Source organism: Phocoena phocoena, chromosome 6, assembly GCF_963924675.1.
Source record: "Phocoena phocoena chromosome 6, mPhoPho1.1, whole genome shotgun sequence".
NCBI lineage: Eukaryota > Metazoa > Chordata > Mammalia > Artiodactyla > Phocoenidae > Phocoena > Phocoena phocoena.
Window position 1 is genome coordinate 25,700,098 of NC_089224.1, and position 23,201 is coordinate 25,723,298.

Here is a 23,201-nt window from a genome sequence, read left to right on the forward strand (position 1 = left end):
CTTCCCCAATTTTGATGTTTGGGGAGACACTGCTTTGGAAAAGATCCCTGGTACTCTCCTTACTTGCTGCCAAGTAATAAACCCTTCCTTCTCCTGCTCTTTGGCTTGGTCGTGTCTTTTGGCTTGATATCCACAAAGAGGTGAACCAGTTTTTCGGGTGATGATCTGATACAACAGGCACAATACATGCCAAACGAGGAGAACCGGACTAATAAGCATTTCCAGGAGGTAAGGCGTGATTCCAGGAAGCAGTTTCAAAATGAAGCCTGGGATTTGCTTGTTGGAATTCCTGGGCTGACCCAGCCCCATCCACTCACAGCAGTTCCTACCTCTTCCTGAAGGGCTACCAAGCAGGGTGTGGGCATCCCGGAAATTCCCCACTTCTGTTAGCTGCCCATCCAGGCCCCTCTGTTGGGTTTCCTGCCTAATCCTGTTCCTGGGACCAGGGGCTGGGGATGGTCATTATGTACCCACCCCACATCGTCTTCCTGTGCAGGCTTATAGGAAATCCCACCGGCTAGCTTCACAAGGACCTTTCCAGGTAGCATTCAGTTTGCCGTTAGCAAGAGCATGCTTACTGAGTGTCTGGCCTCAGGTGGGTGCCAGTGGTACCAGGAGAGCCAACACTGTCAGGCCCTCAGGACCCAATTCTATCCCAGCTGGGACTCCAAAGTCTGGCATCCTGGGGAACCACTTGAATGGACAGAAACACCACCCACCCTCAGCTCACAAATGGTCTTGATTACTATAACCAGTCAGCACCACAGCCTCTCTCTATCCCCCAACCTGAGTGAGAAGTCCCTAAAGTGTCCCTCACTTCTTTTCTGGTTCTAAGTGGTGTCCCTACCAGAACCTCACCCTGGGAAGCAGCTCCTCAGAGCAAATGTGTGCTGAGAGCCCCAAGGTGCAGGGCACCAGCCTGGGGCAGAGCTGGGCCACATGGCAGCTGGTGCTCAGGGAGGGAGGACTCCCTCCAGTCATCACTCCACATGGTCACCATCTGCTGGCACACTTGTTCCTGCTGGACCTGGCGGCCCAGGCTCAGCCCCACCTGGAGCACAGAGCACTTACTAATCAGTAGAAAGCTGTAGTTGTCTGCTTCTGCTCTGAGGCAGGAAGGAGCAGCCTTGGGAGCTGGCCTCCCTCCCAATCCTTATGCAGGGAGCTAGGTAAGGAAGAGGAACCAGTAACTCAAGTTCAGTGCAGACTGCCGCAGAAGTTCAGCAGATACTGACGGCTGATGGATTTCCCCCACCCCAAAACTAGTACATACAAACCACAGGGCTTCACCACTCGGTTGAGTCAAGGGGGATCTGGCAACTCTGAGAAATGGAAAGAAGACATGATGGGGGGACCTGTGATATGGGGCCACACACTCTCTGTGCGAGGTTGTCAGCCCCAAGAAACCACGTGAGCCTCATTAACCTCAAAACGGGACTAAGGCTTATGAACTGGACACAAATACCAAGCTCTATAACATTATGAGATAAAGATTTTATAGCATTAGGAGATTAAAGTCTCTCAAAGGTTGATTAAACCTATCAACACTTAATTCACTGGCCAAAACAGCCGGGTACAAAATACTGTATAATGGTAGACATGCAAGAACGTGTCAACTGGCAAAGAACTCGACCGGGGTTCAAATGAGTCAGAATTAGCATCAACGTAAAGAAGACTCAACAGAAGGATGAAGGGCACACGCTTCCTTTCAAGCTTTTTCCTAAGGAAATGGTATCACAATGGGACAGAGTGATATCACAGTCATCTGACAAAGGGAATATAACTACATATACGTGTGCATCACTGTAGAAAAAATTTTAAATGTATTTCAAAAAGTTTTCTGTAAACCTAAAACTGTTCTAGAAAACAAAAGCTATTAAATAAAATCAGTTCACACCCGAACACATGGAAATTGATCTCTTAAGTCATGTCTGGACCAGAGAGGGCATACAGAACAAACAACAGGAAACCAAATAAACAAAAAATAGAAACATCTCATATCAGAACTTGGGGATCACTGCCAAAGCAGTACCATGCTGCGGGAGGGGTTACACTAAAAATCCATATTAATGATAAAAAGAAACAGAAACTAAACAAAGTAATGAGGCAAAGGTCTTAGAAAGGGGAAGTAACACAACAAAAACCCAAAACAAAAGAAAAAAAAAAAGCCACTAAGTTAGTGTATTTTCTCAAGCTGGTGATGATTATATCCATAGGAAAAGCACATGCCCCTAAAACAGGGAGCTGTAAGCCAGTCCCCTCCGCCCTGCCACCCCACTCCCTGGAACTTTGAACTGTGCTGCAGGACTGGAACCTGGGACTTCTCTGTCCACTTCCATGTCCACTCACAGCACAAGACAGGATGAGGGGGAGGGGAGGGAGGGGCAGTCATCACAGGCTCAATGGACACTCTGTAACTCATAGAGGAGATCCACAAATCCTTCCTTCAAAAGCCGGTGTGGAAAAAAAAAAAAAAAAAAAAAAAAAAAAGCTGGTGTGGGTGGGGGGGTGTCCGAGGACACCTGGGCTGACTGTGCATGCAAAAACTTAGGTGAGACCTCAGCAAACAGAAGCCAACAGTTCACCTTGGGAATCAGTCACCTGCCCCAGGAACACAAAACCAGAGGCACTAATTTAATTCAATTTAAAAATATTGCTTTGGCGCCTGTTCAGGATCAGGATAAGCAAGCACAGAAGTAAACCATATAGTGCTGTCAGAAGGTGAACTATCAACATCCCTGTCACAGACAAACCAATGTTTAGAAAGGATGTAAGAATGTCATCTGCACAAAGATGCTTTCAATTCACTCCTCAACTGAAGTTTTAGAAAAATGGATATGGTAACTTTCTTTCTTAATTTCATAGAAAGAGCACCTATAGCTGCAGTAAATCTACCTAGACATTTAAAATGAGAGCCAACTTAACAAGGAACAGAACGCGTTAATAAATAATGGACAAGGACTAGAGCCACTCCACTTAAAAGGACAAGGCAAGATAACCTGCCACCACACTTCAGAGACTGGAAGAAAGAAACAGAAGAAAGGATATATTAATTCCATATTGTCTGCAGGTCTGATTGCCTAATTTTCTCCAGAAAACGCACAAAGAAACACCTCCAAAAAGGTCATTTAGAAATCTCCAATCCTCCCAAGTTAAATTAGGCTAGGAAAACGTACTTAAAAAAAAACAATTACATTTATAATCTCAACATCAAAAAACATTAACCTTGAATATTAATTTAACCAGAAAATGATATTCAAAGAAAATGATAAATAGGCTAACAAGAAGGGCTGAACCTAAAAGGGTAAGTAAGGTGCCTGATTTGTCACTTGGAGCTCATGTGTCTGGGACACCACAGCTATAAGGCTGAAGGAAGCTGCCCCAAATCCTCTGGGATTACTTGAGAGCAATAGTGCAATTTATCCAGATGATTTAGCAAAGAGACTCTCTCCCCTTTGCCTCCAATGAAAAAAAATTTAAGGTATAATTCACATACTATAACATTCACCCATTTAACATGTACAATTCAGTGGTTTTTAGTAGATTCACAGGGTTGAGCAACCATCACCACCATCTAACTTCACATTTTCATAACCCACATTTTCATTCCCCATTAGCATTCACTCCCCAGCTCCCCTCCCCCAGACCCTAAGAACCACCAATGTACTTTCTGTCTCTATGGCTTAGACATTCAGGATGTTTCATATAAAGGGAACCACACAACACGTTATCTTCTGTGACTGGCTTCTCTCACTGAGCATAATGCTTTCAAGGTTCATCCATGTTGTAGCGTGTACCAGCACTTCACTTCTTTTTACTGTCAAATACTATCCCACTGTATAGTATTACAAAACAGTAAATGTGGATGGACCACATTTATTTATCCATTCATCAGCTGATGGACAATTTGTGTTGTTTCCACTTTAGGGTTACTATGAATAATGCTGCTGTGAACACTTACATACAAGTTGTTGTGTGGACACATATTTTCATTTCCCTGGGTATATATGTAGGAGTGAACCGATGGTACATATACATGGTAATTCTATGTCTGACATTTTGAGGAATTGCCAAACTGCTTGCCAAAGCAGCATATCATTTTCCATTCCAGTGTTGATTTCTCCACAGCCCCATCAACACTTGTTATTGTTGGTCTTTTGATTTTACCCATCCTAGTAGGTGTAAGATCTCCTCCCATTTAAAAAAAGATTAATATTAGTAATAATAATAGCTACCACTCTTATAATTTTCCTTAAATCTATTATTTCACTTAATGCCTAGCTCAAAGTTCTCAGGAGAATTCTGGTTCCCATTTTATGGAAGAAGAAACTAAGGGTCCCAGAGGCCGGGGCCATGTCAAGCTGTCAGCTATCATGCTCAGCTATCCTGGGCAGAAGCACAGCTGGGACTCTGGGCCATCCCTACCCCCTCACACCAGCTCCTTCTGCTGCACCAGGGTCAGAACTATTGCTGGAGGACAGGAAGATTCATGTCCAGAATATATTAAGAACTCTGACACATCAGGAAGAAAAAAGTGGACACCCCACAGAAAAAAGGGTAAAGCTCTTGAACAGGCTCCTCACAAAAGAGGGTTTCCAAATAGGCAGTCAACATAGGAAAGGTCCACGGGGAAATGCAAACTAGCACCAGGATGGCGACTAGGACACACAGATCAGAAAGGCCAGAATTTAACATGGAAAATGCCAGTGCCCACCCTGGGTGCTATCTACATGCATGCTCACAGAGGCACAGAGTCCAACAGCACAAACCTGGGTAAGGAAGCATGGTGTGTCCACATGGAACCCTGCCAGTGATGAGTGCTGACAATCTGCAAATTCAGGCAACAGTGTCTCTAGATAGAAAATGCTGAGTGAACACACAAAACCCAAGGTCTGTAGGACTGCCTAGAGTAAGTCGAAAACAGGTAAGATCAATGTATGGGGCAGTGTCTGAATTATTAACCCTGAACAAGCATTAGAGAACAGTCTCTGGGATGCTGACAACATGCTCCTTGCTCCATCTGTGGAGCTGTAATGGAAACATCAAACTGTAAAAGTATGATCTGTGTAGTTTCTATATTTTATACTCCAATAAAAACTAATTTTAACCATTGTCAAAACTATAATAGGGCTTAAAAATAAATAGGAAGTAAACTATATCTCAAAAAGTAAACAAAATGATTTATGAAACTGCATACTGAAATAGAAACAAACCATTGAAAAGGATGCAACATCTGCAATGTTATCTAAATGTACAATGAGGTGAGATGCTCAGAACCTTAGCTACCACCACTCCTGGTGATGAGAAAGAACAGGAAGCAGGATGCAAATGTGCCTGGGTTGGTGTGCACATGCGCTTAAAGTCTGTGCGTTTTACTGTATGTAATTACAGTTATAAGATTAACAAAACCCAAACCAAATGTACCCCAGATCTCAATATAGCCCAGGGAGACCAATTACTCATTACTAATGAAACAGAAGGTATCAGAGAGACAATGAGAGATCAACTTTCCATAAATGCACTTCAGCAAAAACCTGACATAAGAATGCAAGGTCCAGCCAGGAAATGGGACAAAAAAATGGACTGCATGCTCACTCTGGGCCATATGCTTCCAATTGCCCCATGCAGGAACACAGTCTTGCTGGCAACTGGAGAGAAACAAGTTACAACAGCTACAAAGTACCAGCTTGGATGGTGGACCGGATGGGGTAGGGAGAGAGGGGCATAAAAAGGGCTAGAGCTGGCAATCAATAAGGATGCATCCAGGACAGACGTCCTTGAGAAAGACCCTGCGAATCACACAGCACACAGAAACAGAATGGCTCCAAGGCCCATTTTCCCAGGCCCCTCTTCCAGCTCTGACGGGAGTCCACGGAAGAGATGAACCAGGTGGGAGAGGCCCAGGAGGGTGGGCAATAACCCGAGGCCTGTGCACTTCACAATCTGTGTCAACATGAGCCCATTAGCTTCTCTCACAGGAGGGATCTCCTTTCACAGGTAAGAAACTGAACTCTGAGAACAAGCAACTCCGTATGACTTCCCAGGTGGGACTGCCAGAAAAGGCAGGAAAGAGGCGTAACAGATTGGAAGGCAGAACCAGCACCTGGACCCATGACTCTGCTGTTCAGTTGCCCACACCTAAGAATCACACCAGGAGCCAGAAATGTACCTTCCCAAGTACAGGCCCACCTGCCAGTCAGCTCTGCCAGTCTCAAGCTTGGAATCTGGAATGTTCCAGCTTACTGGGGCAGTGCTTGTTAATCCCCAGATCTGGCTGAGGCTGGTCGTGCTGGTCCTTGGTCCTACTTCACATAACTTATGGAGATTACCTCTCTCCTGGCACAGCCCTGCCACCCTCAAGCACTAGCTAAATAAAGGGGCAGAGACTGCAGAGGAGCTGGCCTTTTGGCCAAGGGACCAGGGTGGCCAACTGTGTGTATCTGTCCTAGACAAAAGGAAGTGAGTTCTGTCCCTCGGGTGTCACCGAGGAAACTGAGAATGCAGGTCCACACAGAGCCTTGCACAGGTGACCCTGATGTCCTCCAAGGGGAGGTGTTGGTGACTCAGGCATACGACTCAGGCACTGCTGCTCAGAGGGAACAGCCACCACCAACACTCACTCACAGCTCTGATGCCTTTCAGAGGAGCCAGACAAAAAGGCCACCTGGGTGTAGCCCGTCAATATGCAAGTCTAGAAAAGAACCTAATCACTGCAGCAGAAGGTCGGCAGGGCTGTCTTGGATGGGGTGGGCTGGAAGGCATGTGAGGACAACCCTCAGGCAGGGCAGCCACAGGAGCACAAACAACTCTGTGTCTTGTAATAGGTAAATTATGCCCCAATTTTAAAATGAGAGCTGATTACAGATAGAATCCTCTGGGCAGAAGCCAGAGTTGTCACTCCAGAAGCATCTGTCAGAGGTGTACCTGAACAATGCAGTCTGCCACTGGAAGAGGGGCTCAGCTTCGCCTCGCAGTGAATCACCCAAATTCCGACAGGTGGGTGAGACCAAACTGGCCAGGAGCAGCTTCCAGGAAGAGAAACCAAGGTGGGGAGGGAGGATGACATGCCAAGCTCACACACAAGGACAGAACCTTCTGGAGGGCTTAACAGAGCCCTGTGACATCTCCACTGGGTCCCTATCAGGCCATATCTCAGACCTAGGGTGTCACCAGGGGTCAAGGGGGCCTGGGTTGGGGGGGCACTCAGGGCAGTCAGCCCCAGGGACAGCAGGGGACAGACAAAAAAGAGTGTCAGGGGCTACTCTGGGACCTTCCACCTTCCCTACAGAAAGCCATCCTAGGGCTGGTGCTCTACCATTTGAGTTCACAGATGCAGAGCTGGGCTGGGGGGAGGCAGGGTTCAAACCCCTTGGACACATAGTGCAGGCCAGGGCAGTGGGGGTGAGGTGGCTTCTCACACAAGGAAGGTGGGCCTGTGGGAATGCAAGCAGTGGTGCACCTTACGGCACCCCATGCCTGGCCTGTGCCTAAGGAGTCTGTGCCTCCTAAGTTGGGTATAGGCCTGGAGTGGGCAAGCCCACTCCCAGCGAGAGTATGGCACTCAGTAAATATATGCAGACTGACAGGAGAATAGGGAGGATGTGGGGACACCGCAAGGGGGTGACAGGCCCACATCAGAAGTGAGTGGACAGGGACAGAAGGTCCAGTGAATAGACAGGTGGTAGGGGTGCTGGGTGAGGCTTGGTGCTTGCGGGAGCTGGGAAGCGGGCCCTGCAGGCATCTCCTCTTTACTGCTCCTCCCCAGCCAGCAGGAGACACACCCCCATGACTTGGCAGCAGGAATAGCTCCTAGGCTCACCCCTCTACCTGGGTCTGCCTGTGGCTCATGCACACCTCCAGAGAGGGGTCCTTTCCAGGGCCAGCCCCGGGTAGCCAGTGGCCCATGACCTGGCCGTGGGAAGCAGACAAAGAGGCAGGCCCTCCCGACAGCACGTGGACACAGCCAAGGGCATTCCTGGGCCCCCACTGTGCACCAAGGTGGAGAGATGCGGATAAATCCTGTAGCTGTGCAGAAGTACAGAATGACAGCCCACCCATGTGGCCAGGGAGGGTTCAGATCCCTAGCATAAGCTGCAAGTAACATGATAGGTTTCCCAGATGCATCTTCCCACTGGGATCCTTCCAGAAACATGAAATCTCCTGATGCTCAAGTCCCACCCTGAAACTGTTTGATCCTTCTGGGCGTGGCCAATGTTTTGGAATTTCTGAAAGCTCCCTGGTGATCCTGGCGTGCAGGAAATTCAATACACCACACTGGCTCTGCATGAGCTTCCCAGGGAACCCAAGCCAGCTGAGAAACCAGAAACAGACCCATTCCCTACACAGGCCCTCAGAGACCTGCAAACCCACACAAAAGGACACCCCATGCACTCCATGGGAGAACTCAGCTCACCACCCTCAGCCAGCTCTTCTCATCTGCTCCCACCTTCCATTCCAAGAAGGACCTACCCCAGACCCATTCCCTCTTCCCTGTCTCACAGGTTTCCTGAACAGACAGGTGGTGGCAGGCATGGCCCCAGGCCTCTAGACATTTTTGGAGGCAGCCTGGGAAGGCCTGGCTACCCCCCAAAGGTGACCAAGGTGGGTTTGAATCTTATTTGATCTTCACAACAGCCACGCAAAGTAGAAACTTATCACTCCCATTTCACAGGTGAGCAAACCAAGGTTCAGCGAGGTCAGGTGATTCCCCTGAATGGCACCACAGGGCTTCTCACTCCAAAAACAACTTTTCTTCTTTGCAGCAAAGTAGTTCCCAGAGCTGGGAAGGGCGGGGTGGGATGAAGGTGGAGCTGGGCTCCAAGGAGCCCCCAGCAGCCTCACCTGGCAGGAGGGCAGGGAGGAGCTAGGGAAGGCTGCACAGATCTCCCCTGCAGGAGAGGATGGGGGCCTCCTGGGGATGAGGGTTCCACCTGGGAACTGGAGCAGAACAGAGGCTACAAGCACACCTGCATACACCCTGCCCAAGCAAATAAGCCTCATCCATCAGATCAGCATGCCAAGGGCCCAACCCTGTCCCAGACTCCCTCCAAAGGCCCAGGAGGGGCACGTGTGTGACAGCTGTTCTCCACTGGCCTGCCCTTCCCACTGTGTGGCTTCTTGTCTTAGTTTCCCATCAGAGCACCTGCACACTGGCTGTAGGGATCAGAAAAACTGGCCCCAAGGGGTGGTACTCACCCAGGGATCACCCCCAACCCCCACGCCTGTCCCACAGGTCCACATCCATCCCATCACCAACCACAAACCCCAGCTGCCCTGGGCAGTGTCCAAACACTAAGCTGCTTTTAGAAAACTGGAAATCCACTCCTGAGCAGGAGGGATTTAGCCAGAATCGGTGCCATTTAGAGAAGATTACACTCTAATTGCCCCAGTGTCAGCAGACAGGCTTCTGGCCAGCTGAGCCCTGTAGCCAGTGGCACTCCCCACAGACCCTGGCTCCTCTGTCAATCCTGGGGCCTGGGGACAAGCCCTTGTCTTCCGAGGCAGCTGGCTACCCGACACAAACCTCTATTCAATGGCCTGCAGTCGAGGGAGCTGTCCAGCTCCCATCTATCCCAAGCCTCAGAAGACATTTGGTAGGCAGAACAGCCGGGACTATACCCGGCTGGAAACACCAGGAGAGTGGATTGCGGTTTCTCACCTCATCTCTAATCTCAACACATATCCTCACGTTATTAGCCCCATTTAGGAAGGGACATCCAGCAAGCCTCACAGTCAGCAAGTAGCCAGAGACTCTGTAACTCAGGCCATGTTCCTTCAAGAACCCAGAGGTCTGCAGCTTTAGAGACAAGAGTGGAGCCAATGGAACTATGTACAGGCATGGGCCGCAATGATGATTCAATTCTCACATCTGCCCTAAGAGGCTCTGGAAGGCAGACGGGCCTGTCAGCAGCTGTAGCCATGATGAGATAAAGGGTGTCAGGAACCAAGTGTCCCTCATGTCTGGCATTCTGTCACAGTCACCCTGACAGGGTAAGTCCCTGTCATGAAGGACTCCCACACCCCGAGGAACCAAGGATGCTGCACTGCTCATGAAGAGGTGAGAATCTGAGGCTAGGGTGGGCGGCTGAGACCCTGTACTGAAGCCAGGTACCTGGTCTCCCAGCCTCGCCACTCCAACCTGCACACATCGAGGTCACCCAGAAGAGTTAGGCCTGCAGGGATCCTTCCTGTGCTGTCTGTGACACACACACATGTGAACACATGCACACACACGCACACATGGTTCACTTCATCATAGCTTGGGCATGAAAGCCTAACACTCCTGACTCATCCTGGATACCCTCCAGTAGACTGCCCGGGGCCATTTCTCAGCCCAATCACAACAGCACCAACACCGCTTTAAGTTGCAGCAGCCACTGTGCAAATCGCAGCCAAAGAAAGTGCCACATCAGGACCTGACCCTCCGCCCTGCGCCTTTGGCCCAGGCACGCTACCTCTCCCCAAAGCCTCACAGGCTCCTGTGGGTCCTGAAAACAGAGATGTGTTCCAGACTTCAACCAGTACAGGCACAAAGGGGCATCCCACAGTGGAGGTGAGACACTGATGCTGAGAGAGCATGAGGAAAAAGAGGTGTGCTTGGTAGTGAGAGTCTGCGAGAGATGCAGACTTGGCGGCCTGGCACGTAAACACCACCCACACCAACCATAAATCCATTGTGGGTCCCTACAGACCTGTTCCAAAGGTAGTGAAGAGTCAGAGCTGGCATAGGGAAAGGCTGGGCGGGCATCTCTGGGGTGGAGTCTGACCCTAGCACCAGAGAAGAGGGCCAGACCTAGAGGCCTGGCAGGCTGGAAAGGGGCTCACATAGGGTGGTGAGCACCTGAAATAATAGTGAAGGTACCTGAAACCAAGATGGGGATGCATCTGTCACAGTTTTGGAGGGACCTAGCCACCAGCTTCTGCCTGTGGGGCAAGCAGCTAGTAAACGCCCAACTGGGACCCAATTCCAGGTCTGAGCAGTGGCTGAGTCCACACCCCTCCCCTAACTGCTGCCTGGGTCAAGTGCATAAGGCTAGTAAGTTAAGCAGCTTTCTCGGTGGTTTCCCAGGAGTAGAGTCAACCCTGACTGAGCTGCTCAAACAGAAGGTCCCATGGACCACCTTAAAAACAGACACAAAGACACAGAGAAGCACCATACTCCTCTTCTATCAAAAATCTAACCAACTGTACTAGTGATTTTTGTTTTTAACAATTTGCATTCTATTACTTTTTCTCAAGATTGAAAAAAAAAGGACCACCAACTGATGATGACCAGGACCAACCTTGCCAACCCAGGGCTGAAGACCTAGGCCAGCAGATCCCAGTCAGGGGTGCCGAGTCACATAACAAAAACCACAGGGCTTAAGGGAAAGATTCACCATTAACACATAAAAAGACAGAAACCTAATAAAATCAGCAACATTCAAGAGGGTGGGGTGTTGGAAAAAGGATAATTGCACAGATGAATGGAACAGAACAGAACTCCCAGGAGTAGACCCACACACATACAGCCAACTGATAATTGACAAAGGAGCAAAGCAACTTCATAAAGAAAGTGCAGTCTCTTCAACAAATGACGCTGGAACAACTGTACAGCCATGTGCGAAAAATGAATCTAGACAAAGACCTTATACCTCTCACAAAAATCAACCTGAAATGAACCACAGATCTAAATATAAAATGCAAAACTAATAAAACCTCTAAATAAAAACATAGGCAAAAAATCTATATGACCTTGGGTTTGGTGAGGACAATCTTAACATGAAAACAAAATGGCATTAAAATTAAAAACTTCTCGGGCTTCCCTAGTGGCGCAGTGGTTGGGAATCCGCCTGCCAATGCAGGGGACACGGGTTCGAGTCCTGGTCCGGGAAGATCCCACATGCCACGGAGCAACTAAGCCCATGAGCTACAGCTACTGAGCCTGAGCTCTAGAGCCTGTGAGCCACAACTACTGAAGCCCGCATGCCTACAGGCCGTGCTCCGCAACAAGAGAAGCCACCGCGATGAGAAGCCCACTCGCAGTAACGAAGACCCAACACAGCCAAAAATAAAAATAAATAAATTTTTAAAAATTAAAAACTGCTCTGTGAAAGGCACTATTATGGGAATGAAAAGACAAACCACAGACTGGGTTATTTATTTGCAAAGTAGGACTTGTATCTAAAATAGGTAAAAGACTCTTAAAACTCTACGATAAGGAGACAAACAATTCAATTTTAAAATGAGTAAGAGATGAGAACAGACACCTCACAAAAGACGATACACAGACAGCAAACAAACATGAAAACATATTCCACATTATATGTCAGCAGAGAAATGCAAATGAGAACAATGAGATGCCCCTATACACCTACTCCAGTAACTGCCAAATGCAGGTGAGGAGGTGGAGCAACAGGAACTCTCATTCATTTCTGGTAGGAATACAGAATGGTGCAGCCACTTTGCAAGACAGTTTGGCGGTTTCTTACAAAACTAAACATACTCTTACCCCATGATCCAGCAAGTCGCACACTCCTTGGCGTTCACCTAAAGGAGCTGAAAACTTATGTCCACGCAAAACATGCACATGGATGTTTTATAGCAGCTTTATTAATAATTGCTCCCTGCTGGAAGTAACCAAGATGCCCACTTTGAATGGATAAACAAACTGTGGTACATCTAAACAATGAAATATCATTCTGTGATTTAAAAAAAAAAAAAAAGAGCTAATAAGCAATGAAAAGACATGGATCAATCTTAAACACATATTGCTGGGGCTTCCCTGGTGGTGCAGTGGTTGAGAGTCCACCTGCCGATGCAGGGGACACGGGTTCGTGCCCTGGTCCGGGAGGATCCCACATGCCGCAGAGCGGCTGGGCCCGTGAGCCAGGGCTGCTGAGCCTGCGTGTCCGGAGCCTGTGCTCCGCAATGGGAGAGGCCACAGCAGTGAGAGGCCCTCGTACTGCAAAAAAAAAAAACAAACAAACACATATTGCTAAGTGAAAGAAGCCAATCTGAAAAGGCTACATACTATATGATTCCAGTTATATGACATTCTGGAAAAGGCAAAACTATGGAGAAAGTAAAAGATCAGCGGTTGCCAGGGGTTCTTTTTTTGGGGTGGAGTGGTGCTGAATAAAGCACAGGGGATTTTTTTAACAGAGTGAAACAATTCTGTATGATACTGTAATGGTAGATAAATGACACTACTTGTTTGTCAAAACCCAGATAACTTTGCCACACAAAGAGTGAACCTTAATGTATAAATTTTTTTAAAAAAATCATTTAGGACGTATGGGGATCCTCGGCTGGAACACAGAATGTGGTAAAACAATCTAACTGCATTACAGATAGACGAAACCACCTCACTGAAGGGGATAGCAAATAAGGTGCTTGCTTAAGTAATGTATTTGGAAATCAGTGGAGTATATAAGACTGAAGTCAAAAAGAACAGCACATGAGCACTAAACTCTAGTTGTTAAATTATTTCACAAAGGGGTATAGGTCAACAGTTCTGACACTACTGTGATGTGTGCTGGAATGGAACAATTATGTAGCTGTGTGGGGGATGGGGAAGCCAGGTGTCTCTCTGGTGGAGGGAGGTTACATACAGATAAGCAAGGGGAGGTGGTGGGAATGATCTACGTGGTGATAGATCAGAGCTGGAGACATCAGTAGGAACTCATGTTCAGCTTAATATAAATACATGTGACTACATTTAGAAATGTTTATAGATGTGTGTGTATATGTGGGCCAGATCTATCTCCTGCCTCTGTTGGCTGAGAGGGCCTAGAAGCAGGGACACTCCAGCAGCAACAAACACCCAGCACCCAGATCTTGGCTTCTAATACCATTCTCCAATAAAAGGAACCAGGACTCCTTGGAGAATGCTTACTCTTGTGCTGGGGCAGGGAACATACAGGATGCCTCTGGAGAACCCTGTAGCACCAGAAAGTAAAGAGGCTCTCAGGAAGGGAGGGAGGGAGGGAGGGAGGGAGGGAGGGAGGGAAGGAAGGAAGGAAGGAAGGAAGGAAGGAAGGAAGGAAGGAAGGAAACAATCACAATGATAGGTATGTTGAAGGGGCACAGGAGCCAAATGAAAGAGCTGCCAGGGGCCAAAGCTGTAACAAGCTGAGCAACAAAATAAAGCCCAAATATACAATAAATATCCGTGAGTCCATACCAATATAAATGAATGGATGAATAAACAAATAAATTGGGAAGAGACATGTCTCCCATGGGGAAAAATTCTGAACAATGTATGTACACGCTTCCGCTCAAGGCAGTGAACATGACCCTCTCCTGCCCCCGCCTTCTCCTTAGGGTGGCGGCTGTGCAGTTTGGAAAGGATGAAAGAGCACCTTGAAGTGGAGACTGACAAACACCTCAGCCAGTGGATCTAAAGCAGTTTATTTTTTATTTTTTATTTTTTTTTTGCGGTACACGGGCCTCTCCCTGCCATGGCCTCTCCTGTTGCGGAGCACAGGCCCCGGACGTGCAGGCTCAGCGGCCATGGCTCACGGACCCAGGCGCTCCGCAGCATGTGGGATCTTCCTGGACCAGGGCACGAACCCGTGTCCCCTGCATCGGCAGGCGGACTCTCAACCACTGTGCCACTAGGGAAGCCCTAAAGCAGTTTATTTTTTTTAATTAATGAAAAAAGGCAGCAGAGTTTTAGAAGTGTCAGGTAGTTTAAAAACACATAAATGCTGCAACACATGGCACTTTATCTTGACAAAACCCTGAGGTTTGCCCGTGGATAGGATGTCTCCAGAGGGGGAAAGCTGGCCCTCTGAAATGAGATGGAAAGTCACACCAGATGCAGGTGGGTGGGTCACTGGGTGCAGGTTCTGTGTTCACCTGGTGTTTTCTGAGGACAAAATCACACATAACTCTTATTATGCTCATATTGTTCCCTCAAATACCAATCACTCTGGAAAAAATTTGCATTTTCAAAATCAGTGTTATGGGGCTTCTCTGATGGTGCAGTGGTTGAGAGTCTGCCTGCTGATGCAGGGGACACGGGTTCGTGCCCCGGTCCGGGAGGATCCCACATGCCGCGGAGCGGCTGGGCCCGTGAGCCATGGCCGCTGAGCCTGCGCGTCCGGAGCCTGTGCTCCGCAACGGGAGAGGCCACAACAGTGAGAGGCCCGCGTATCGCAAAAAAAAAAAAATCAGTGTTATGGCAGAACTGACTGCTCCCATAAGAAATAAATCAAACCCTCTGAGACACCCTTTCTCCCTCACCATGCTGGCCATGATGACAAAACCAACAACACTAAGTGCTGATGAGAATGCAGACCTGCTTGTGAGCTGCTGCTGCACTCACTGCAATCCCAGCCTCTCCAAACCGGCAATGGGGCAACATTAGGTACAGCCTCGGGTTCATGCCTGTTGGGCGCAGCAACTCCAGGGGCCTACGTCCCCTCTGATCATCCTGGGTCACAGTTCTACAACACCCAGGGAATCTCTCAGGTTGGTGGACAAGTCTAGACCCCTGCAGAGAATTTGGGGCAGGATGTGAGGGGGAAGGTGGGAGGAGAATGCCCAGGGGACCCCAGGAGCTAGAAGGGTGAGGTCCCAGGCCTGCCCTGACACCATCACTGAGGGAGAATCTGGTCCACTGCCAGGGCTTCAGGGATGTGCTGGCCTAAAACAAGGAACCCAAGGCCCAGGAAGAGGACCACTCAAGATCATGTCAAGCCTTGCTAGCACATGGTGTGGGATGTTAGCCCTCACTCTGAGCCCCAGCATCCTCACCTATGGAACTGGGACAAAGAGAGCTCCTCCCTCCCGGTTCAGAGAGAGCTGGACACCTCTCAGCACCACAGTCAGAATACACTTGACAGGTGACCACGAGCCTCAGCGGCATAATAAAAGCTGGTCTAATGAATGAACTGGATGGGCAACAATGACCCAGCAGTGCAAGGGGAAGGCCATGTATCAGCTGAAGGTAGCACTATGGCCAATTTCCTAAAAAAGAAAAAGGAGGGGCTTCCCTGGTGGGGCAGTGGTTGGGAGTCCGCCTGCCGATGCAGGGGACGCGAGTTCGTGCCCTGGTCCGGGAAGATCCCACATGCCGCGGAACGGCTGGGCCTGTGAGCCATGGCCGCTGAGCCTGCGCGTCCGGAGCCTGTGCTCCGCAACGGGAGAGGCCACAACAGTGAGAGGCCCGCGTACCACAAAAAAAAAAAAAGAAAAAGAAAAAGGAAAGACAAGAGTGAGGTGCCTGGCCTGCATGGGGGCGGGGACAGCTACTCCAGGTTGCCAGTGGGGAAGCAGGATGGGCAGCCTCAGGATGGTCACATGAGGCCCTGTAAGCAGTGGCGACCTCAGCCAGGTGCACCAAGTGGACCCTGCCTGGCTCCCAATGCAAACAGAACAACTGTAAAGCGACTATGAGCCAAACAGGGAAATCCGGATGCTGACCAGATAGAAGATGACATTAAAGAGTCACTGTTAATCTTGTGAGGTATGAAAATTAATCTGAGATTCTGTTTTTATAAAAAAACAGAATCACAGATTAATTTCTCAACACAACACACCAATGTACTTACAGTAGAAGTGAGGCACAGAACGGAGGCTGCCAAAGCTGGAGCTGCCAAAGTGGGCGCGTAAACACGCAGGCCAATCTCTCTGCTCTGGTTATGCTTAAAACTTCCCCTAAAGATGGAAGACCTTTAGGAGGGTAACAGTGCAGAAAAACTGCCTTAAAAATGCAAACCCATAAAACTCAAACTACGACAATTATTTCACATGATACAACAATAGACTGGAAGTGCACAGAACCTTCCAAACCCATGGAAACCTCCATGTCTTCGACCACTTGAATGAAACCTACTTTTCTGCAACTCAAAGAATAACACCAAACTCTGTGTCTTTCAAAAAACAACTGTTATAGATGCTCAAAGCACTTTCTAGTTTTTATAGATCATATGTATCTCACATATATACACAGGAAGAAAAAAGCTGGCAAGTAGAAAAACCCGGTAGTTCCCCATACATACTCCATAATTCCTACAGAGACATGCTCATTTCTACATTTTGATGTTCTTAAAGTGAATGAACAATTTTTTTAAGCATATTAAGCTCTAAAGAAGAAGCCAGGCCCCGATACTCCTTGATGTCATCACCTGCCTGAGCCTGGACTGCCTGTTCCACCACATGTCCCCGAGACACACCCTGCCCCTGCAGCCCCATCTGTCAGTCCACCTCCCATGGCACAGCAGGGTTGGGACAGAAAGGTTTGATGCCCAGGACCGCGGCTGGGCAGTCACACGGGGCCCTCTCCGGCTCTGGGGGACAGCTTGAGGGGCCATACTTCAAACACTGGACAGTATGGGGCCTGGGGCCCAGGAGAGTCTCATCCATCAGAGCCTGCAGGGTCCTGGCCAGCCCCTGCCTGCTAGCCACCTTCACTTGGCTGTCTAAGAAGAAACCAAATCTTTCTTTACCTTCAGTGTGTGTAGTGGCCCTTTATCCAGTGCACGGATGTGGAGAAGCAGGTCTGACTGAGGGGTGGCTGCCCCAAACTGACAAGGGTAAACTGATCTCTCCTCCCTCACAGTAAGGGGTTGGGGTCCCTGAGGTGGGAAGGCCCAGCAGGAGTCTGTGTCTACCTGGCCATGGCTCTCTCTGAGGCAGCTGCTCAAACTTAAGGAGCCTCGGCCACTACCTGCCCAAGTGCCCCAGGTACACCAGCCTGATCCTGAGGGAAGAGCCATTCCTCCAGGGCCACATAGCTCCTGAGGGCCCAGGAAGGGTCCAGTTGCTCCCTTGGAGCCAAAGTGTGGAAACCACAGCCCTGGACAGCACATGCAGTACCTCCTCACCTGCCCAGGCAGTGCCACTCTTAGGCCTGGCCTCCCTCCTGCACCAGTTATGGAAAAGCAGCTCCTTCATAGTGTGTCCAACCACCCATCCAAAGCCACACCCTGAGAACATTGAGGTACACAGCTGCTTAACCCCCCAGGCCCTGCAGGAAGACAGAATGCCAGGTGACACGGGAGTCTTGGGAATTTTTAAAAATGGAAGAGCCCTCAAGATTGCTTCACAACGCCCTGCCAGACACAAGCTCTGCAGGCAGGAAAGTGGGGAATGCCTAGCAATGCAGCCACAGTGGGGCATGTGGTCATTGCCTTTGGATGCTGGTAGCTGCCTCTCCCAGCTGTTAGACCCCTGGGAGCAGGGCTGTCTCAGCACCTCCAGGACTCCCTGGATCCCAACTTCCACCACAAGTCAGCCTTCTTCATGCTGACAGCAGACCACCACACAGCTTGCCCTGAAAGGCCCACAGGTCTCCTAGAGTCTCCCAACCCCCAATGGCTCTCTGCTCCAAGTTCTAGGGTGGTATCAGATGAGCAGAATCCTCACAGGGTTTAGTCCAAATCAGGACTTTTCCTGTCTCAAAACAAACACTTGAGAAGGATGCGCCTTGCACAGAGGCCTCCAATTGCCCTTCCCTCCTCCACAGGTGCCTGCTCTCTTGGGGACAGGCTTCCTAGGCTCAGAGCCTTGAGTGAAACTCAGCTTCTCTATGCCTCGGTTTCCCCAGCAGTACAACAGACATAACAGGGTGGTGACCCCAAGGGATGGCATGAGGACTGCAGGAGTCGGTGGGGCATGCGGAGGCTATGGCAGGAACAGCTCACCAACGGGGGTGAGGCCTGAGCGGCAGCCCTCACACCACCCTCCTCTGTGAAGCCAGCTCATGGCCGGAACTTCTACACAGACTTGGACAGGAACCTGGTGCCCAAAGAAAACTTCCAACTTGGTCTGAGCTATTGGACCTTCCTCAATCACTCACACCCATCCCTACCTTGGTTTCCCCATCCTCTGAGAGAGGAAATTACAAGAGGGATGGGAAGGAGGAAGCGAAGAGGACAGAACAGCTGCTCCCACCAGCTCTGCCACAGTTGTTCATGCAGCCAGAGCCTGCAGGATGGGAGGGATATCCAGGTATTGGGAGCTGGGCTCAGGCAAGTCCAGAGGAGGCTCTGAAAAGTGTCCAGGGCTTGAAGGGCAGGCAGAGCTTCCAAGATCCAAGATTGGGAACAGGCAGGGATGGTGAGGGCAGTGAAGGCACCCAGGATGCAGAGAGCAGTGTAGGCTGAGCCAGGCCAGAGGCCCCAGGCAGCAGGCTCAGGCCGCCCTCTGGGACACGAAGCGGGGCCACTCCAGACCTTGCGAGAACAAGGAGCAGAGACAAGGTGACTACAGGGACAGCTGGGAGGAGATCCAGGCCTGGGTGAGGTGGAGGGAAGGAAGGAGCTGATGACACCAGCCAACACACACTTATTGCGTAAGCACTTATTGTGTGCCAGGCACCAGTCCCAGCCTGTGACAGGCTTCAGCTCACCAAATTCCACCCTCGGCTTCCCTGGGATATAAGTATACTGCACAGACAAGATCCCGAGGTAGCACGTAAGTCAGCAAGGGCATCCAGACTTTGTCTTCCTGCTCTCTCTGGGAGCCAAGCGAGGGTGGGGCTTAGACTGCACCAGGACCCCCACCACTTGCCTGCGGCATGCCCTCCAGCCCTCACATTCCCAACCTACAAGGACCACTCACTCATGGTACCTGCCTGAGCCATGCAGGCAGGAACTGTCTTGAAAAGGGCAGCACACCTGTCCTTTTCAAACTGCAGCTAAGGACACAGAGTGAGATGTTCCATGGCTACTGAGGACAGGAAACATCACATGGCTGACCAAAATCTGTCACCATGGTGGGGAAGGGGGCACAGCAGAACTTGTGACATACAGGGCCCTTATTAAGCCAAGCTCAATCACTAGCAAAATGGTTAGGCAAAATGGGCCAGTGGGTACCCTTCCTCCCGCACACCATGGTGTCAGTAGGACACAGACACACATACACTCACCATGTGAGAAAGGCTGCAGGTCCAGCACCACTGCCACTGGCCCCACAGAGGACCCTCCCTCAGGTCTGGTCACAACCCAGTCACCTGGGACAGACCAGCCAGCTTCTCTCCCTCTAAGACAGTATTATCTACAAATGCTCAACAGGAATACAGGCCCCTCTGTTTGTAGCATAATTTGTTAGTAATTGAACCCACTTTAGTTAAAGAAATAAAGTTTTAAAAGAATGAAGATGGCTCATCTCTCTACAGGAGAAAACAAATAAAATTTTAAAAAGACCCAACAGATATGGTCTCCTTAAATCTTGATTTTTAAAATAAGAGTAAATATTTCCAAGTATAATAATAACAAGAATTAAGAGAGGCTGACAAGAGCCTGTGTTGACATGGCTTTGAGTAAACTGGTGTGAGCTTTCTGGCAACATCTACTGAGACTCTGATGCACCTTCCTCTAGTTCTGCTGAGACTTCCAGCTCAACTGTTCTCATCCCACCTACAATGAGGGAAACTGAAGTTCAGGACAGTGGGACAATGTGTCCAAGGCCATGTGGCCAGTGTGTGCGAGAGCCAGACGGTAACATCAAACTAAGCAAGCAGCCGCCTGAAGAACACCTGTGGAGACCGATATACCATCTTCCCAATTCCCCTGGGGACCCATCCTCCAGACACACGCCACAAAACTGAGTCAAGATTCTTACACTGGCCAAATGTCTGTGACAGTAAAGAGTTGACAACTGAAAGGTCCCTAAGCAGGGAATGATTAATTCCTGTGCAACTTTCCCTTCTGGTCTGCTCTTACAGCGGACATGAATTCGAGCTTGTGAACACAGAAGGGGATTGCACATGCTGCCAGTGCGAGCTCACTATGAACTCTGAGGGGAGAGGCTAAGGGAAGACCAGGCTCACCTCTGAGCTGCAGAGGGTGTGCCTAAGGTCTCCCACTCCATATTCTCAAGGCCCCCTCAGCATCCCTCCATCTTGGGCACATTCCCCTACCCCACACACTAAGATGAGGCCCTTGCCAGAGGGGTCACATGTCATCCCTCTTGTAGATCTAGTACCAGATAAGCCTGGCTTGGAGTAGGCACCAATACCTGCTGACAGATACAAGACCTCGGGTCGAATGATCTCCACCATCACCCTCCCTGGGGCCCCTATCAGTCTTCTACAGGGCACCTGCTCCACCAAGCATAGATTTAAGTACCTTCATGAATTAATTCCCTGCACTATCAGAAGGGGACCCAACTGGTCTCCCCAGTGAGACACGGAGGCTTAAAATAGCCCAGGCACCTTCCTGAGGCCACTGGGAGTGGGGTGCTGGGAGGTGGGCAGTCCGGGAAGCAGCGAGCATGGTGGATCCTGAGACCAAGGGCCAGGAGCCTACCTGGACAGGATAAAAATCAAGTAGGGAAGGGGCAGACTATCTCAGGCACTGACAGGCTAGATACCTAACACCTTGTCCAGGCTCTTTAAATATGCCTCAGAGGAACGCTTTCTGGGTGGGATGTTGCAGAGGAAGAAGCTAAGGTCCCTGCTCATAGCCACATCACCAGCAAAAGGCAAGACCTGGATCCAAACCTGGGTGTTCCACCCAGTAAGCAACTTCTCCCTCCCCACCCCCACAACAAGGCTGGGGAGGCAAGGAGGACTGAGAGAAAATGGTGCTTAAATCACCCAAGAGAATCACTTCACGGCAGGACTGCGCAGCTCTCTCGCTGCAAGGCTCTTTGGCAGCCTGGGGGTCCGACCTGCTCACCCCGGAGTAAAAATCACACAGGAGACACAAGGCTTATCCATGACAAACACCCACAGACCTGTCCCCCAACTTCAGGGAAGGGCCTGGGAGGGCAACCAGGACGGTAAGTGGACAGAAGCACTGCATTACAGAGAAGTAACTAGCGGGGTGGTCTGCGAGCTGAGCATGGGGAGAGGCTGTGGGGTACCCCCGCCAGCTGTGATGAACACATGCAAGACAAGCCCCCGACTTCGCCTTTTCCTGGTCTCCTGGCGCTGAAACCTCTGAAGGCAGCTGCGCCCAGAGAAAGGAGGTGATGTGCCTGGAGACGATGGAGACACACGCCCAGTCTTTCCCAGCCGGTCACCTGCATCCATCCCACGTCCCCATCCCCCGCACTCAGAAAATCAAACACCGCAGAGGACGCCATCCCACCGTGCCCGAGACCTGCCATCAGTAGCAGAAAAGCTGACCACACGGTTCCACCGCAGCCCTTGCCGCGGAGGCCAGAGTTTCTAGAACGCGCATCGCCCACCACACTTGGGGCCCGCCACCCACCGCAGGGCCGCCTCCCGGCCGGCCAAACACACTGACCCTGGGCGCCCCGGTGCTGATCCGGGCTGCCTGGGGTGAGGGGTCGGCTGGGGAGTCGACCCGGCCCGGGGTCAGGGGTCAGTTTGGCCTGCGTCGGAGGCCGGTTGGGGGTCCGCTCGGGGGTAGTCTTGGCCACGGTCAAGGGCCGGCTCTGGGGTCAGTGCTGAGGTCAGTCCGGGTCCGGGGTCGGGATTGGCCGGGGGCGCGGAGGGCGTGGCGCCGGCGGCCCTTGCTCCTTACCTCCTTGAGCTGCTCCATCTCGCCGCGGATGGCCTCGTAGTCCACCTCGAGCTCCTCGAACTGCAGTTTGAGTTGGTGCTTCTCCTCGAGCACTGCCAGCCCGTACTCGGCCGCCTGGATCTTCTCACGCGTGGTCTCGGCCAGCTCGTGCGACAGCCGCTTCACCTCCGCGCGCAGCCACTCCGGCTGCGCCTCCATCACTAGCCGCGCGTACTCCTCCTCCTCGGACGGCGCGGACATGGTGACCACGGCCGGAGTCACGCCACTCGGTCCGAGGCTCAGGCCGGGTTCCCGACCGCCGCCGCCGCCGCCGCCGCCGCCGCCCAACCCGACGGCGCCCCGGCCGCCGCCGCCACGCAGCCGCCGTGAGCTCGCCGCCGCGCGGGGCACTGTGGGGGCCATAGTCCCACCCGCGGCAACTACAAGGCCCGTCGCGCCCAGCGCCCGTCCTTCCCCGCCCGTGATTGGCCCGCGCCCCGTGCCGGGAGGCCCCTTCCAATGCTGTAGCCTCCGCTGCTGCCGCGCGGAGCATTGTGGGGGTCGTAGTCCCACCAGCGCGCCGACTACAAGGCCCTTAGTTCCACACGCCCGCCCGCCCCCGCCCGTGATTGGCTAGGGCATCCGCCGTCGCGGAGCCGGAAACTGGTGTTTTCCGGTGCCCGCCCCCCGGCCTGCGAGGCGTGGGTAGGTGGTGCGGTAGGTCACCGGCCGGACGCGGACTGCGATGTGCAGGGGCTGGGTGGAGCCGGCCACCGGTCTGAACCACCCTATGTGGAG

The 23,201-nt window shown here is 50.9% G+C and overlaps 1 protein-coding gene across 2 annotated transcripts in view; it reads right to left on the reverse strand.

Moving 5' to 3' along the window:
• BICD2 (BICD cargo adaptor 2) overlaps positions 1-22,717 on the reverse strand; it is a 53,911-nt gene extending 31,194 nt beyond the window's left edge. The window contains exon 1 of one of the 2 annotated variants that reach the window (XM_065878456.1): positions 22,425-22,717. In XM_065878456.1, the coding sequence (XP_065734528.1) occupies positions 22,425-22,664 (240 nt within the window). In that variant the 5' untranslated portion in view covers positions 22,665-22,717. The remainder of the gene's footprint in view (positions 1-22,424) is intronic. The other variant, XM_065878455.1, reaches the window with a different exon arrangement.
• Positions 22,718-23,201: the final 484 nt, after the last annotated feature.